This window comes from Zonotrichia leucophrys, chromosome 3, assembly GCF_028769735.1.
Source record: "Zonotrichia leucophrys gambelii isolate GWCS_2022_RI chromosome 3, RI_Zleu_2.0, whole genome shotgun sequence".
In the NCBI taxonomy this organism is placed as follows: domain Eukaryota; kingdom Metazoa; phylum Chordata; class Aves; order Passeriformes; family Passerellidae; genus Zonotrichia; species Zonotrichia leucophrys.
The window spans coordinates 33,082,304-33,098,413 of NC_088172.1; the positions used below are offsets into that span (position 1 = coordinate 33,082,304).

General features: G+C 36.5%; 1 protein-coding gene across 2 annotated transcripts in view; it reads right to left on the reverse strand.

The window, feature by feature from the left end:
• The window catches only part of WDR35 (WD repeat domain 35), a 42,973-nt gene extending 27,294 nt beyond the window's left edge, over window positions 1–15,679 (reverse strand). Inside the window, exons 1-12 of one of the 2 annotated variants that reach the window (XM_064707763.1) lie at window positions 15,568–15,679; window positions 14,817–14,934; window positions 13,907–13,978; window positions 12,488–12,580; window positions 11,287–11,415; window positions 10,937–11,070; window positions 9,147–9,312; window positions 8,907–9,052; window positions 6,779–6,904; window positions 4,111–4,296; window positions 3,536–3,568; window positions 1,419–1,479 (exon numbers count right to left, since the gene is read on the reverse strand). In XM_064707763.1, coding sequence (XP_064563833.1) covers window positions 1,419–1,479; window positions 3,536–3,568; window positions 4,111–4,296; window positions 6,779–6,904; window positions 8,907–9,052; window positions 9,147–9,312; window positions 10,937–11,070; window positions 11,287–11,415; window positions 12,488–12,580; window positions 13,907–13,978; window positions 14,817–14,934; window positions 15,568–15,591 — 1,288 coding nt within the window. In that variant the 5' untranslated portion in view covers window positions 15,592–15,679. The remainder of the gene's footprint in view (window positions 1–1,418; window positions 1,480–3,535; window positions 3,569–4,110; window positions 4,297–6,778; window positions 6,905–8,906; window positions 9,053–9,146; window positions 9,313–10,936; window positions 11,071–11,286; window positions 11,416–12,487; window positions 12,581–13,906; window positions 13,979–14,816; window positions 14,935–15,567) is intronic. The other variant, XM_064707764.1, reaches the window with a different exon arrangement.
• Window positions 15,680–16,110: the final 431 nt, after the last annotated feature.

Consider the following 16,110-nt stretch of genomic DNA (forward strand, 5'->3'; position numbering starts at 1 on the left):
TTATGATCTACAATATAGGGCACAAATTTCAAAATATATGTATGACTCACAGCTGACTTCCTCCTGCTATCACTGAAAAACTGAACATTAGAAAATGATACTTAAAATTTAATTTATATATAATAAAGAATAAAGCTGTTTAGACCAAAGGAAAATAATCATTTATGATCTTGATTATTTCTAGTCCTTGGTAGACTTTTTTCCCTCCTATATTCTTCTGTGAATTGCTGTTATTTCCTTGTTCAATAGCTCTTCACCTTACTTTCTTCATCATTTCTATCTTACCAAAACTTTGCTAGACACTTTACCCATCAATTTTATCAGAGAGAATGGCTGTTTGTTGTTTAATATTAACACCAAGTATTAGCACTATGACTTAAAACTAACTTCTCTACTGAGATTAATTTATCCAAAAAAGTTTCTTTTTGCAGAGAGGATAAAACAATTGCTCTAGAAGGCAATTTGCATTAAAAAAAAACCATGAGGTTTCTTGTCATAATAGAGTCTTCCCTCTCATTCAAAAGCAAATAAATATTTTTATAAATTTAAATAAGTTATTTAGCCTTACAACAAAACAGGAGAGTTAATCACAGAATCAAGGTTCAAAAAGAAAACTGCAAACAGGGTTCACAGTGTCTACTCTGAATCCAAATTCAGATCTATTTGGGTAACAAACCAAAAATAAAAACTAGAACAAATAAAAGAGGATTCATTGGTCAAAAAAAAAAATTTGTCAGTTTGACTACAATTCCCTCATCTGTTTAAAGGGAAAATAATCAATGATATTTATTCTCAAGGAAAAATCACAGTAAACAGTGGTTTGCAATTACTTGTCAATGTTCTCTACCACATCTGCAGCAAACAAGCAGTAGGGAAAGTCTGGAATTCAGCACTTTTTAGGATTTGGGGGCATTTTCATACTTGTGTCATAATCCACTGGTTTTTTTTAATTGACTTCTAATTTACAATCTGAAACTACTTAGATAAAACAATTGTGATGAAGACAAGGAAAAGATATTTTCAACACTGAAACACAAGAAATTGATGCTTAAGTTATCTGGAAAGCAACAACAAGTTATTTTTTAAATAAAAGTCCATATCTAATTATTTCAATTCCTCTGATACAACTGGACCCTTTTCAAAGTACATTTTCTTATAAAGAAGTTGAATTACCACTGCCATGAAGGAAAATCTGAAGTACCAAAAGACATCCATTTAAAAAAAAAAAGAAATAAAGAAAAGTAGCAATTTTTAAAAATTATGTTATTCATAGTTTGCATTAACTGGAAGAATCAGTTTAAGTTGAGCCAATTTGACAAGGAATGTTGCTGTTTGATAAGCCATAATCTTTATTAAAAGATAACTAACAGATCAATTCCAACACAGATTACAGAATAAGACTATTGCAAGTTACTTACCAATATCAATATATTTTGGGTCCAAGGGTGTGCCAATAGAATTGCAGAGAACCAGCACATACTGTATGGAAATAAAAGCAAGTATCATTAGTACCACACTTTTTGTAGATCAGTAAGCTGCACACAGTTTTCTGTGGAGGTGCATCTCATAACCCACAGCACACATTTTAATGGTCATCAGAAACAGAAAACACAGAGACCATGACTGTAGCAAATATAAAGCAGCATAAGCACGAGAGCAGTTGAGAGTAAATGAGACCTATCTGCCAGTCAGCACTATAAATTAAGAACAAGCACAAAACAGGCAAGTAACCAGCTGTTTTATGCATGGGAGCAAATCTACCAGGCAAAATCCAAAGACAACACATGGGCAAGACAGGGAGCATCTCCCCTGCTGCTGTGTGAGGCACAGGCTGCACTGAGAGCATTTACAGGCATGATACAGCCCTGACTCAGGGATTTAGCTCTCATCAGCTGCTCATGCAAAAGACAATCTAATAAACTCCCAGAACTTAGGATCTTTGTTCTATGCTTTGCAGATCCCCATCTGCTTGAACTTCCAAGAGGGTAACAGTCTGGGGAGAATTGTCAATGAGGCTCTCCCTCTGCCCTGCAGTATCACAAGTACTACAGAAGTGATGAGGGGATTTTTTCAGTTTTTCCCTTCTTGTAATCTCACTCAGGAAGGCTTTAATAGCACAGTTACCTCAGAGACTGGGCTGTCAAATTCAGGAAGATGCAAATACATAACAATTCACTTGACAATCATGCTTTATTGTTGTAGTTTATGTATTTATTTCTCCAGGTCTAAATCAAGGATTAAATATCTGAATGGTTATTGCACAGGGAAATGCCTTGAATGAGAAGTATGGAAGGTAAGGAGCAACTTTTATTGTAAAGTTTTTAAATTTAAAATAAGTAAAACATACAAAATGTATATTTTGGGTTATCAAAATGTGAATTACCCATGAGCTGTTACCCTGACTCTCTCGGAAATGAAAGATAATTAGTTTTTCATGGCTCTTTCACCTCCTGAACAATGCATGTAATTGTGGTAGCAGACTACAGTAACTGTACAGCTACCCTTTTAAACTGATAGACTGACATCTTACTCATCACATGAGAGCAGCTCAATTTAGCTTTTCATCTACTGTATAAACTTCATTCTTCCAAAGAAAAAGAGCTGAAAGTGGATTTCTTTTGATTCTTTTTTTTCTGGTTTGGCCACCAATAAGTACCTCACAAAAATAGTATTTTTCTTTCTTTGTTCATAAGTTAAACTTTTCACCAGCATTCTCAGATTTCTATTAAAAAAAAATGTTTTGCCTCTGCCTGTGTAGGAAAACACACATGGCTTTTTTAACTCTTGTTTTTTATTTATATCATGTTTACATTAATTCTTCTCTGGTAAATTATCCCCACATTGAGTCTACAATAAATTTCTCTTTTATGTCCTTTCTAGTCATTTCTGAGACTCCAAGTCAGCAGATCAGAGCCTGTCAGGGAGTAATGGAGTAAAAGTATTCAAGACAGGCTGCATGACCCACACACAGTGGTGCCAGGGAAGGAAGCTTCCATTGGCTGATTTATCCAGCCTTGTTATGGATATCAACACGAAGTCCTTAATTTACTGACACATCTACTTGCAATATCTTTAAACAGGTCCTGCTGAAATTAAGTAATTTTTTTCCCATTAGCTATTGCTTAAATTCTGCCATTCTGAAACCACAATTCTAATGACCAAAATCTCTTGTAAACCAAATCAGTTTTTCAGACAACAACTCTAATAACTGCTACCCACAAATCTATGCACTTCATTTCCTAAAACCTGGCAACTCACAGTGTTAATAATTACACTGGAGCCATTCCAAAACTGTCCTTACTATCTGTAATTTTCAGGTGAGAAAATTAAATCTCTTATTTATGCTCAATAGAGTTACACTAAGTCTCTCAACTGTTTGTTTCCTCCTTTAAAATTACAATTCAGAAAAAAAATTATTTTACTGCACTCAACTTCAGCAAATGGCCACAATCCCATGTTTTCAATCCCTATGAGAGTATACCATTTATAGCACAATGAAGCAAAGCAACACTACAGCACGTTTGGGGATTTTTACCATGGCACCAAATGACTCTGTCTCCTGCTCCTCCTTTGTAAGCAATATATAAGTGATACAGAAAATAATTCTGAAATGATTACACAGGAAAAATCATGTAACAGTATCACACGAACAGAACGTTCATTAACCAAAGAATACATTTATCAATTGTGATTACACATAAAATTAATAAACAAAGAAGTTTGCAGTAAACTGTAACTTATATCAACTAAAAAATTGCCCCATTTTTTCCATTTCTGGTAATATTCATTACCATTCTCATGCTTTAACCTTGTCTCTGGAGAACTGTTCCAAATATTTCTGAAGAAACATTCATCTGGAAGGCTGCAGTTTTTATTAGGTTACTAATGGCTACTAGGAGTTATCTGTAGATGCAGTTACTTTGAATCAGCTACTTTTTGTTTGTTGGGACTGTGTGTTTTTGAACACTGAGCCCATTTATGCCATTCTGTCAAATGACAACTGACACAACTCTATGGCAGATTCAAACTTTTACATTTCATTGTATTCCGGCTGTAAAGAACTGACACAGGGAACAGAGCATTTCAAATGAAAATTAAGACAGATTTTACCTGAGGCTGATTTTCATCTGCTTTAGTTGCTAAAACACAGAAGTCCCCATAAGTTGTTATGGAAATAAGGCTCTTGACATATTTCACATATTTCTCATTGTTTTTTGTGTCCCAAAAGACGACACAGCACTCTGGGCGGTCTGCTCGGGTGTAGGCGTAAACAACGGTGTTGGAACAGTAACCCCACTGCCAAGAAACACAATGTTGGTAAAACCAATCAGAAACCACAAGAATTCAATAATGAATGCTTCCAGCCATTAAAGAGTTTTAATACACAATTAGTATTCAATATTTCTTACCTGTCAAGTGACAACCTGATTTATTAGGAGAACACAGCTCATATAATAAACTGACAAAGTAGCTTTTCTGTCACAGCAAGCTTTTTCTATCACCATCAGAACTGAAGGATCACCCTTAAAATTTGACAAGATCTCACTCTGCCCTGTTTCCTCCTTGTTCAGCAGGTATATAAATATATTTATATAGTTCAGCAGGTATTCAGAAATAGCCAGTGATGATGGTTTTTGCCATGAAAATGCTTGCTTTGTGACTACTGCTTGCTTTTGTGACTACTTTGTGAACTTCAGAAACCTGAAGTTCATTTCCCATAGGACATACAATAAATACCCTAAGCAGTGCAATTCCAGAGGCAGACAAAAATACACAATTATACAGGAGCACTGTAATAACTCACATCACCTCTTCCATATTCATACCATGAGAAAACCCCTCCCTTCCTCCTAGAAGAATGTAATTATTCCTGTAACAAGTAGGAGAAAGGCCAAAAAGGCAAAAGAAACAGAACATACATGAGGATGCATTTTATTGCATTCAACTGATTTAAAGTACAAAACATAATGATGAAAATCCTTTCTAATACAACAGAATCCGAAAATAGGAAGAAGGTGAATCTGTCAAATAAATGAGACATAAAGCAAAACACTTAAAGATGATGATGCAATTGTAGAAAACCTAATAGAATTCTCTGCATCAGCATCTACTAGAGAGGGAGAAGAAAAAGCTTATTAGTGTTGGCAAGAGAGGCTCCCACACTCCTCAGGAAATGAAACCAAAGTGATAAACTACAGCATCAACAGAAGAACTTCTAGAATAGACCCACAGACTCTAAACTAGTATTACAACTCCATGCAAACTATGAATAGTTTATAAAAAGATCAGCTCAATTCATAGTTTTTACTGTCACATTCATTTAAAGCCCCCTTTCTCTTATTATGGCTTATTGAAAAATAGAAGAAAACAGATTATTCAGTAGATTGGTAATGTGATATTAACTCTACATCTCCAGGTCATTAATTCCAATCCAGCCTAAGATAATTACAGCTTTGAATCACTCCCATTTAATGACTGTCATCTTTTAGAATATGTAGCCCTTAAAAGGGAGTAACTTATATTACCAAAACACAGCAGAAGTATTTATTGAAGGAAAACATTTATCATTCACCATAAAAATATTTAACACTGAAATAGAGCATACTGCCAACATATTAAATTTATTTGCTGCAGGAATAAATTAATTTGAACATATCTCTTTCCTTTTCAATTGTGCAAAATGGAAAAAAATGAGCTTACATATGCAGTTCCTAAAACTAAAGTTTCAAAGTATTATTAATTTGCAAACTGTACCAGATCTTGAAACACACATGGTCTCCTAGATACTGATGAGTTTAAGAAAAAGCAACAGGCCTGTGTTCCAGCTGTTGCACATCTCCCAGAATAAACATTAGGCAGCATTTCCTGCAAGACTAATTTCCAGCTCAGATTTCCAAAGTCTTTTCCAGAATATTTACAACAAACTATTTGAAAATGCTTCCTAGCAGACTTGTGTTTACAACTCCCTGACCAAAATACATTTCAATATAGCTGCAGGATGTTCCTCACACTGCACTCTCTGTAATTACAGTGGCTACACACTGATGATTATAGAACATATCCTGTGCTGTGAAAAGAAGTATACAATACTCTATACTGGACAGTAATTGCTATTATTTGTTAAACTGTAAATTTAAATGAAATAGTTCTAACTCTAAAAAAAAAAGACAACAAATGAAAAAACTCAGGTGGTAAACAAGATAAAACATTATTTAGAATTAGATGAGACACACTTGTAAGAAGTATATTGGGAACTGAAATGTAAGCAGGAAGTACATCTATCAGGTTACATTCACTCCTATAGTTCAGGTGTCTACTCAACTTTCCAGGCTCAAATGAATAATTCATCACTAAAAAAAATGGCAGTAAAGTAAGGCTCAAACAATTCCCATCATATGACTCAGCCCAACCTAGTTAACCAAACAGCAGTGAAAACACAGCAGCCTTACCTAATGGCATCCTCAAGTCCTACCAAATTTAGAATCGTGCCCAGTTGTTTCCTTATTGTGACAGTGAAACTCCAAATGCATTGTAAAGGCAATGGCTTTACAATATCAAGTCACTGCATCACCATGACAGACCCCCACATTCCACTAAAACTGCAAGTCAGCAGTGTTGATCAAGCTGCAATCATAAGTTAAGCACTAGTTTCATATATATACATACACACACACAGATATGTATGTATATTAGAGCAAGCTACTTTTTCAACCTGATCAGAAAGAGAATAAGTAACAGGAAACTAATTAATACAATGAAGTTTCACATTACTACATACCTTGTAATGTGGACGAATGTTTGCAAAATATATGTAATGATCAACAGCCAGGGCAATTTTCAGTCCACCTCCCTCCCAGGACAAGGAAGATACCTGTTTGCCAGGAACCTTCAGTGTACGTAAGTGCTTGGTTAGAACAAGGAAAGAAAAAGATTTGAATTTATCACAGGAAAGCCAGTCTAAAATACATAAATTACTGTTTTGATTGTTGTTGAAAAAAGCCCTATAGATATTCTTGACATAACAATTCTCAAACTGCAAAACATATGTAAAGAAAGAGAGATATTTAAGGTGTACACCATAATGTGTTCTTTCACCTCAGGTTTGGTTTGTTTTTTCATTTGCACTTTATTTCTCCAGAGAGAAAGAAACAATAGGACTCAGTGATAGTTCAAGCTTGACGAAATAAACAGTAGATAGAGAATGACAGTATAAACATTATTCCCTTTTGTTGGTAATTTGAATCACCTTTATGATTTCAGTCACAATTAAAACACAGCAGTAGCACTGCTCCTGACATGCCTCAGAAGTTTCACTGACACTGGCAGTGTATCAGTCAGTTCACATACAACACTCTAAACTACAGCTGATAGCTTAAACAAATAAAAACATATCTCTATTCAATGTCAAGAGCAGGCAATTAATTAGCTGCAAAGGAACACAATTTTCAGTGAGGCAATGGACATTTTCCTCTTCTCTATCCTCTTCCCAAAAGAATCTAAGAAAGGCAATTGGTACACTTTCCATCTTTTTTCAAATATTTTTATATTGCTGAAGAATTTTAAATTGAATGAAGGAAACAATTAGAAAAAAAATACCGTTTTCAAAAGTATAACCTAAGTCCTACAGAGCACTTCTTTGGGTATCCATCTAAAAGGGTACCATTTTAGTTGCAAATAATATAGAGGTATGTAGTATAAGATACAGTTATCTACTATTTACTGTACATTTTTGAATAATCTTAGGCTTTAAAAAAAATTTGAACATTGATGCTCAGTTCTAACTTTCCTTTTGAGTATCTATTTCGTGCCTTTGATCAGATGCAAATACCAAGTCAAAATATTGCTCACACATTATTCACAGAAAATACCATCTTCCAAAAAAGTTAAGTCCATATCTGAGTATCAGAACAAGTACAAAACAATTCTAAAACCTGAAAACTTTAAACACTAAATAGAAAATCTGGAACACTAGTTTCAGTTAATCCAAAGGACATCAGCAACCAGAGATGCAACATTATTGCCAAAACCTTTGGTTCCATTAAATCCTTCCAATTAAGGCAACCCCTGTAGATTATGCTGGATCTTAACCCCTGTCACAGCACAGCTCAGAGCTGGCCAGTACTTCCTCTGCACAAGGGACAAACTTCATTACACTCTGATACACAACACTAACTCGCTGATTTTCAGTGTATTACCAAGAGGGAACAGGATATTACCTGGTAAGGTAAAAATAGCACAAAAAAAATATATTGACCAGTTGTCTCTTAACTATCAAACATTTAATCTACTATAAAAAGCCAGGATGGACAAAAAGCATTTACAAAACAATAGCCCCAACAGTCAAATTAAGAAATTTAGAAAAAAAAATAGCTTTTTTGAGGTTTCTGAGCCATTGCTTTTAATGATAGTTAAAAGTTAATCAGTTTTACTGATTCCATATAAAAGAGCAAATATCAAGTACTTAATATCAATACTCATTCACTGATGTATTTTCAGCTTCTAATCTAGAGATGCCCAGGTCTCCTACACAGCCAGTATAGAAAGACAACTACTTCTGATTTGATACACAGATGTTGACATCTGGACTGCTACCTGAGCTCCAAACTGCTTATCTTCCATAGTCTCATCTCAGGGATCTGGTGTTCAAAGTCAGACACCACACTTATCCTATCACTAATGTTTTGAGAAAGGATTTTCACACTGGCCACTATGCTTCTGTTCTAAAAGGGTACATAGCTCTGTTTCCAGATCCATGTGGATATCCCAGATGGGTACCTCAGAGCACTAAACACCTACATTTTGGCTTCCAAATTCCACTGGTAATGACCCTGGAGCAAAACATCATAAAATTTGGAAAAGAAATAAAAAAAACCCAAACATTTACACTATGTATCAAATATTTTTACCTCACCAAAGGGAGTGTAGAATTGCACAACATTGATATCTTTATCTTGAGAAGCTGCTTTGAGGGAGCCTGCCAGTGCCAGAATGCTTCCATTGGAGTTCCACTGAATACACACTACATTGATACCAGCATCAATCAAAACAGGATCTAGTTTTTAAGGAATAAACATAGAATATCAACACAAGTAGACATTTTGGGTCAAGGGAAGCTCAGTAACTTGCACTCTACATTTTGTACTCACTGTAGTCATTCTCATCTCTCATGATCTGGCATCTCCCATTGTCATAACAGACAGCAAGGCAAGGGCAGTTGGGTTCAATGTAGCCTTGGGTACCGTGGTACCAGTGTATCCCAGCAATGCTGAAAGCTCCAGTTAAATTCACCAAACAGCTCAACTTCATTTTCACCTGCACAGGAATGGTTAATTCAAGTCATATAAAACATGTTATTTAAAGAACTTAATTTAAATCTCTACTGACAGTTGCAAGACAAGATGTCTAAGCAAAATTGTTTTCCTGTCCCAAGAAAAATGTTGAAGTTCTCAGAATTTTATGGGTTTGAAAAACTTCCTTATATAATCAAAGCCAGATCAGACATACAAAAACCATATATTTTTAACTACAAAGAAGTACCCCAATGTTGGCATTTTTCTTCTTTGAAAAGTAACTTAAAGAAAACCAACAATGTAAAAAGGCCACCACTGACACATGTACATAACCATAAGAAACCCCCTGGAAAACAGCAAAAAATAATCATTATTTCAAACCATTCATAGGCACAAAATTTAAAAAACAAGAAAAGAAAATCCAACAATATCAACAAAAATAACAAAACAAAAAAAAAACTTTTGTTTGCTTTTTCTTGACTAAAGTTTACTGAATAACATATAAAAATAATTGGAAAAAACTAATGTCCCAATTAGAGCCCCAATTAAGAGAACTTTTGCAATAACTAGCCCAGAACACCTGGTAACACAAGTAAGGGTTTGTCTGACAGATAAAGGAATTCCTGAATCAATTCCAAGAGGAATGTCAGGTAAGTAATGGGAGAGAGGGGGAGAGGGAGAGAGAGCACAACCATGCATATTGTTGATATGGTGGGGGAAATGACAGCAAATTATTTAAAGAATTTCAGTAATTTGTAGCTTTTGGAAATACCATGACTCACACAGTGGAAAGAGAGAAAGATACAGTGGGAGGATAAAGAAAAGAAAATGGGAAGGGTAGCAGACACTTTCTTAGGAAAGTAATGGAAAGGAGAAGAAAATTCACCATATTAAGCATCTAAAAGTTAAGAACATGGTCTCAAATACTCGGATTTTAAAGTCAGTGTTTTAGTTAGCATTTTGTTATAGTCATACTCCAATACTTTAAGTAAGTAGATATAAATAATTAAATAAATAAATCTAGGCTGCAGGAATTCAGCAATATACTACAGCTATTTCCTTCTATTTTTCTACTCCCTACCAGGATCTCTCTAAAGAATGATAGGAGCAATAGGAAAATAAACTATTGCTTTTTCTAAAAGCATGCTAATACTTTAGGAAGCAGAAGCTGTAATAAGTCAATATCCTTTAAGCCAGCATTAGTTCCTCCAAATAATGAAAGAAGGAAAAAAACAACTGCTAAAAAATATTAAATCTGACCTATCATCTCAAACATCTTTGAAAGTAAAGATTTTCAGATGTCCTGAAGAGTTTAACTCAATTTCACCAGTGTGACCATTCCTACTTTGCATTTTCAGTAACTATTGCAAGGCTGATAGACATTAGTTGATGTGATAATCATTTAGCTACCAACAAAGAAGTAATTATAATAAAAAGCTGCAGAACTCTTGAATAAAAGCTCTATGCTTTTATTCAAGGAGGTTGTCCAGTTCTCAGTACTGATGTCCACCAATTAAATAAACATTAATAAATTAGAAGGAAGTGAGCTTTCATGCCTATTGAAGTAAATTATAATCCTTATATATAATTATTATTATACCTTGATATTATAATTATAATCCTTAATTATACCACAATGAACTTACAATAAAATTTCCCTGATTGTCATAAATGTGAATCTCTCCATTTGACATTCCAAAGAGCAAAATTTTGCTATTGGAGGACCAGGCCACGTGGCACAGGTGGGTGCCTTTCAAGTCTTTTCCCCAAATGCGATTGCCTGGAACAAAACAATGACTGCACTTAATAAATATACCACAAAAATTAAAAACAGGATGCAAGCTACCAATGTAAAAACTAAAACAGCTGAAGTCAAAGCCACAATTAGTAAGTAACTATTAATTATATTTACCTAGAGAAACAGAGCCACTGTGTATATAACACTACAAACAAATTTGTGTGACAGCACAACAATTAGTAGGGCTTAAAATCTTACCATCCACTGATCCAACAATCACAGCTCCATCTTCATACACAATACAAATCTTCTGGCCATCAGCATTCCAGCTCATACTGCGAACCACTGATTTATTTCTGTTGTTAATCATCTCTTCATACCAAGAACCTATTAGAAGTGGAAGAAAAACTGAGTTACCTCTAGAGGACTCAAGGTACATGCTAGTCACTGAGCTGCCCTGCAGTAAAAGCCTAGCAAGACCACAGCACAGTGTCCCCAGCAGGCACAGACACAGCTCCTGTGAAACCCACTGCTCCCATGGCAGCTGCTCATTCCCAAAGCCAACAGTGATGAATGAGGACTCAGAAAGGGGAGCCAAAGTCCAAGAGGGGCCTACAGAAAGAGCTCTGCGCTTCAGGAATTTCAGAACTGACAATAAAATAGGAAACATAAACAGAAGGAACAACTAGCTTCGCTAGGAATAGGTAATAAGTAATTTACTGATTATTTTCCAAAACTAACAGATTATTTATGTGACAGTAGCCACCATGTATCAGCTAGAAAGACTTATTCTTTACTCCTGAAATATTAAGAACAGCTAAGATTTTGTTTCCATTTTTCATTAAACTAAAATTCCCAAGATAATAGGAAAACCCTTTATTTTGTTTTTCTTTCCCACATGTGTTGGAAAGCGGTTACCTTGATGTGAGGTTTGCTGGCTTTTAAATGAATTCCAGTGAACCACAGTATATGTGTGTGTGAAAGGGTCAAGAGCAATAAAAGATAATTATAGTCATACACTGGTTAGTCATATTGGTTCACTACCTTAAACATTTCTAAAGATAGGTTTTATGAGAGTATTTAATTGATGCTGTATGCAGTGTTGATAAGTTCTTGTAGTCTACTAACATGCTTGTGCTCATTGCACAATTTATTTTTCATGCTGTATTCCAAGCAACAGAGATAAAAAATTAGAGCAGTTTATCAAGCACATGGCTGAGTACTGATATCTTCATCTGTGGTAGCTCTGCAGGACAAATGCCCTGTGTCATGTGACTACACTATAAAATTACAGACAAATATTACAGTAAAACTTGAAAGTAATTTTAAAACTATTTTGAGCTATACAATCTGCAAAATATAAACTCTGAAAAACAACAGTAAAAACTACAAGTGAGGGATAAAAATATTTCTAATGACACAGAATATTATGCCATCTCAAGTTTATCCTGCAGAATACCTCTGTACATCATCCACACAATGATGAGGCCATTTTGATCGCTGGTAGTCAATTTTTGATACTGTTCATTCCATGTCACAACCTGCACAAAACCTAGAAAGTGATAAAAAGCTTTTTACTGGCATTATTTAAGTACCTAATAAAAAATACAACATCCAACTTAATCAACCTGGAGCTTTTTATAAATTTACGTTGCTGACTTGGATTTAGTTGAAGGCTTCTTTCAGTGTCACTTATTTCCTCTTTCAAAATTCTGCTCAAGAGCTCCTTTTGCTTCTGTATTCACCCACTGGAGTAACATCCTCTCCAAATCCTGCTCATTGTTGATTCCAAAACCCAAATCATGGTTTTGCAGTTTCTGACCACCTCTGACACTCTGGGTCACTGACAAAATTTTACAGCTGTAGGAAGTTTGGGATTTTTCTTCCTCTTAGTAGTGTGATCCTCACTATTGCTGCACTTTTAAAACATCATCTCCCTGACAATTACCCAAAAGAGCACTCTACACACAAATCCTTCAGATCCTCAAGCTTCATATGGGATCCCACTCACAAATATTTGAAACACATTTGAACTTTTATCAGTTCCATACTGGAGATGAAATTGTATCACAGTTTTCCGTCCCCTCACTGCTGGGTACCCATTTTCTCTGTGTCCTTTCTGTTTTTAGTGTTTCAGTCAAGAACATTATCAACAGATGCAATCAAAGATATTCTGATTGTCAGAGATTTTTAGGGTAATAGTAATCTATTTCAGAATTGAAGACATCCATTCAAAGTATCAGCTAAATCAATTCCTCCCAATTAATTTGTTCCAATCCTATTTAATTAAACCCTTAAAATAACCTGACTCTTGGCAGATTTCAACTGCAAGTCCTCATAAAGAAGTCCATTTCCTCAAATAATGCAAGGATTTTAGCATCCTCTTCATATCCCATTGTCCATGGCTGATGACCATCCAGCATTTCTCATGTGAGAAGTTAAGTCCTCCCTAATTTTTGCTGTGTTCAGATTTTACTTCCACACATTATACTTCTCCAGCTTGCTTTCTAACCTCTCTAAACTTTGTACACTGCAGTCTATGCATATACACATTCTGTAATTCGTCAATAAAGGGGAAAATTACCATATATTTAACACAGAAATCAAGTTTACTGAACCAATTTTCATTTCTTCAGAAGAAAATGGAAAACTACTGTAACAGTAATCTCACAGACATTATTAAAAAGAAAACCCAAACATCTTATCCAAGATGTCATGGTAAAAATATACAGCCAAGCTATTAGATACCATGCTGAATAATCACAAACTTTATTTTGGATTTACAATAAAAAGTTATACCAAAATTACACTATCAGCTTCACAAAATCTTGTATTTCTATTCTAACAAAAAGTAGACCAAATGCCCAAATACACTTACCACTATGACCTTCTAGAGTTTGAGTCACAGAAATGTTGTTAGGAGCTGCTAATCCCTTTATCTTTGCCTCATCTAAAAAATAACAGAATTCACTATGAAAATAAATCTATCAAAGCATACCTGTTATCATGTTTCTATGAATACTGAAGCTCTAATCACAATTTACATAGATACACTGAACCACTTAAAAAGAAGTACATAGAAACTGCAGGATGAAATTTCCACCCCTCAGTTCCATGTGTTTGCCATTCAAATCTGTCATCCAAATTGATACGTGCCTTATGGTCTAGCAGTTTTTGAGGGAAAAAAGCAACAAAATAAACAAAAAAAGAAAAACAACAACAACCAGAGAAAAACAAACCCCAAACCCCACAATAATATATATGGTTATCACATTTCGTTATATTCAGAAAAGAAAAGTTTAAAAATTTTTGAAAATAGATTTTACTTTTCCTGGAACACATTTCTTTAAAAGAATATACACAGCTTTCTCTGTAAAATAATTAAGATGGTAGAAAACATCAAATAAAATTAAGAAATAACAAAGTAAGTTCCAAAATAAAGAGGGAGCCTACACAAAAATAATTAATTATATGCCCTGAAAAAAAAAAAAAAGGAAGCAGCACTGAAGAAAACTTCAGCAGATATAATGGGCAGACAAATTATTTGAGTGCCAAATAAGACCAGCTGGAGAAAAACTGTATACATAAGACAGTGATGAAAAAATTTGATGTTAGAAGAAATACATAATAGCTACGTATAGATTTAAAACATATGCAATATTCTCAAGTACCTTGGGGAAGAAGTTATGCTTAAGTGTGGTGGGTTTTGTTCTTAGGATACAAATTTTAAAAATTTCCAAAAAAGAAAGAAACTAAAACTAACAAACTAACACAACCCTCCCATTTACCTGTTTGTGTTTCTAATTTTATAACTTTCAGTAATCCATCCTCTCCACCACAGGCTATGAAACCTTGGGTCTTATTCCAGGAAATACATTTCAATCGAATATTACCGGGAATTGCAATCTGAAAAAGAAGTATTTTGTATCTCTACACAGTCGCAATAACCACGTTTTATTTTACATCGTCTATCTGAACACCTCAGAGACATCTACAATAGCACAAGATATAAATTTATTTCTATTAACAGACCTGTACATGAAAAAAAAGAGAGAAGACAGAACTGTAAGCACTAGAGAAACTGTGCCACCCTCAAGCAATTGAACCCATGCAGTAAATAATAATAACAGGACACCTGCAAAGGTGTGCTGAGCAACAAAAACTGGTGACAGGGGTCACACAGTGCCCAGGGCTTCGGCCTCCAGCGGAAAAGCCGCGTCCAGAGCCTGCCGGGGGAAACACTGCGGAGCTGCCGGAGCAGCGGGACACCGAAGAAGCCCCAAGCCAGGCCAGGGGAACCGGCGGGAGGGAGCGGGGCAGAGCGGGGCAGAGCGGGACAGTGTTCCGGCAGTGCCGCACCGTGTCCCGGAGTGCCGCACCGGGTCCGACCGCCTCGCAGCGGCCGTGGGCGGCGGGAGAGCCCCGAGAGTCCCCTCAGCCCCCGCGAGCTCCGCGCTCCCGATCCCCGGGACTCGCCAGGGCAACTCCCCCTGCCCGAGAGCAGCCTGCCCTCCGCCGCCCGCGCCTCCCCAGCAGCACCTTCTTGCACAGGTAGATGAACATCGCGGCGGAGCGCAGGAGCCGCCCGGGCCGGCCCTCACGGCAGCGCGCCCAAGCCGGCGCCGCGTCCCCCTGGCAACCGCCCGCGGAAATGGCGCCGCTTCCGGGGGAGCGGCCGGCGCCATTAACGCTGTGCCCGCTCCGGCGGCGCGTCGGGATCCCAGGGCTGGGCCCTGAGGGCTTCGCCCAGCCCAGGCTGTTCGGGAGTGCTCGGCTCGGTTAGAAAGCACTGCCCGTTCCTTAATAAAGGTCACGCTGCTTTTACACGAAGAAGTATCCCCAAGTTTGTGAACCGCAGGTTGTCTGCGCACGGTGTTTGTCGTGTAACTGACATCAAAATAGAATCATAGAATGGTTTGGGTTGGAAGGGACTCCAAAGGCCATCTAGATCCCTGCCATGGCCTGCCATGGGCCAGGACACCTTCCACAGACCAGGCTGCTCTGAGCCCCACTCAGCCTGGCCTTGAACACTTCCAGGGATGGAGCATCCACGGCTTCTCTGTGCCAGAGCCTCACCACCCC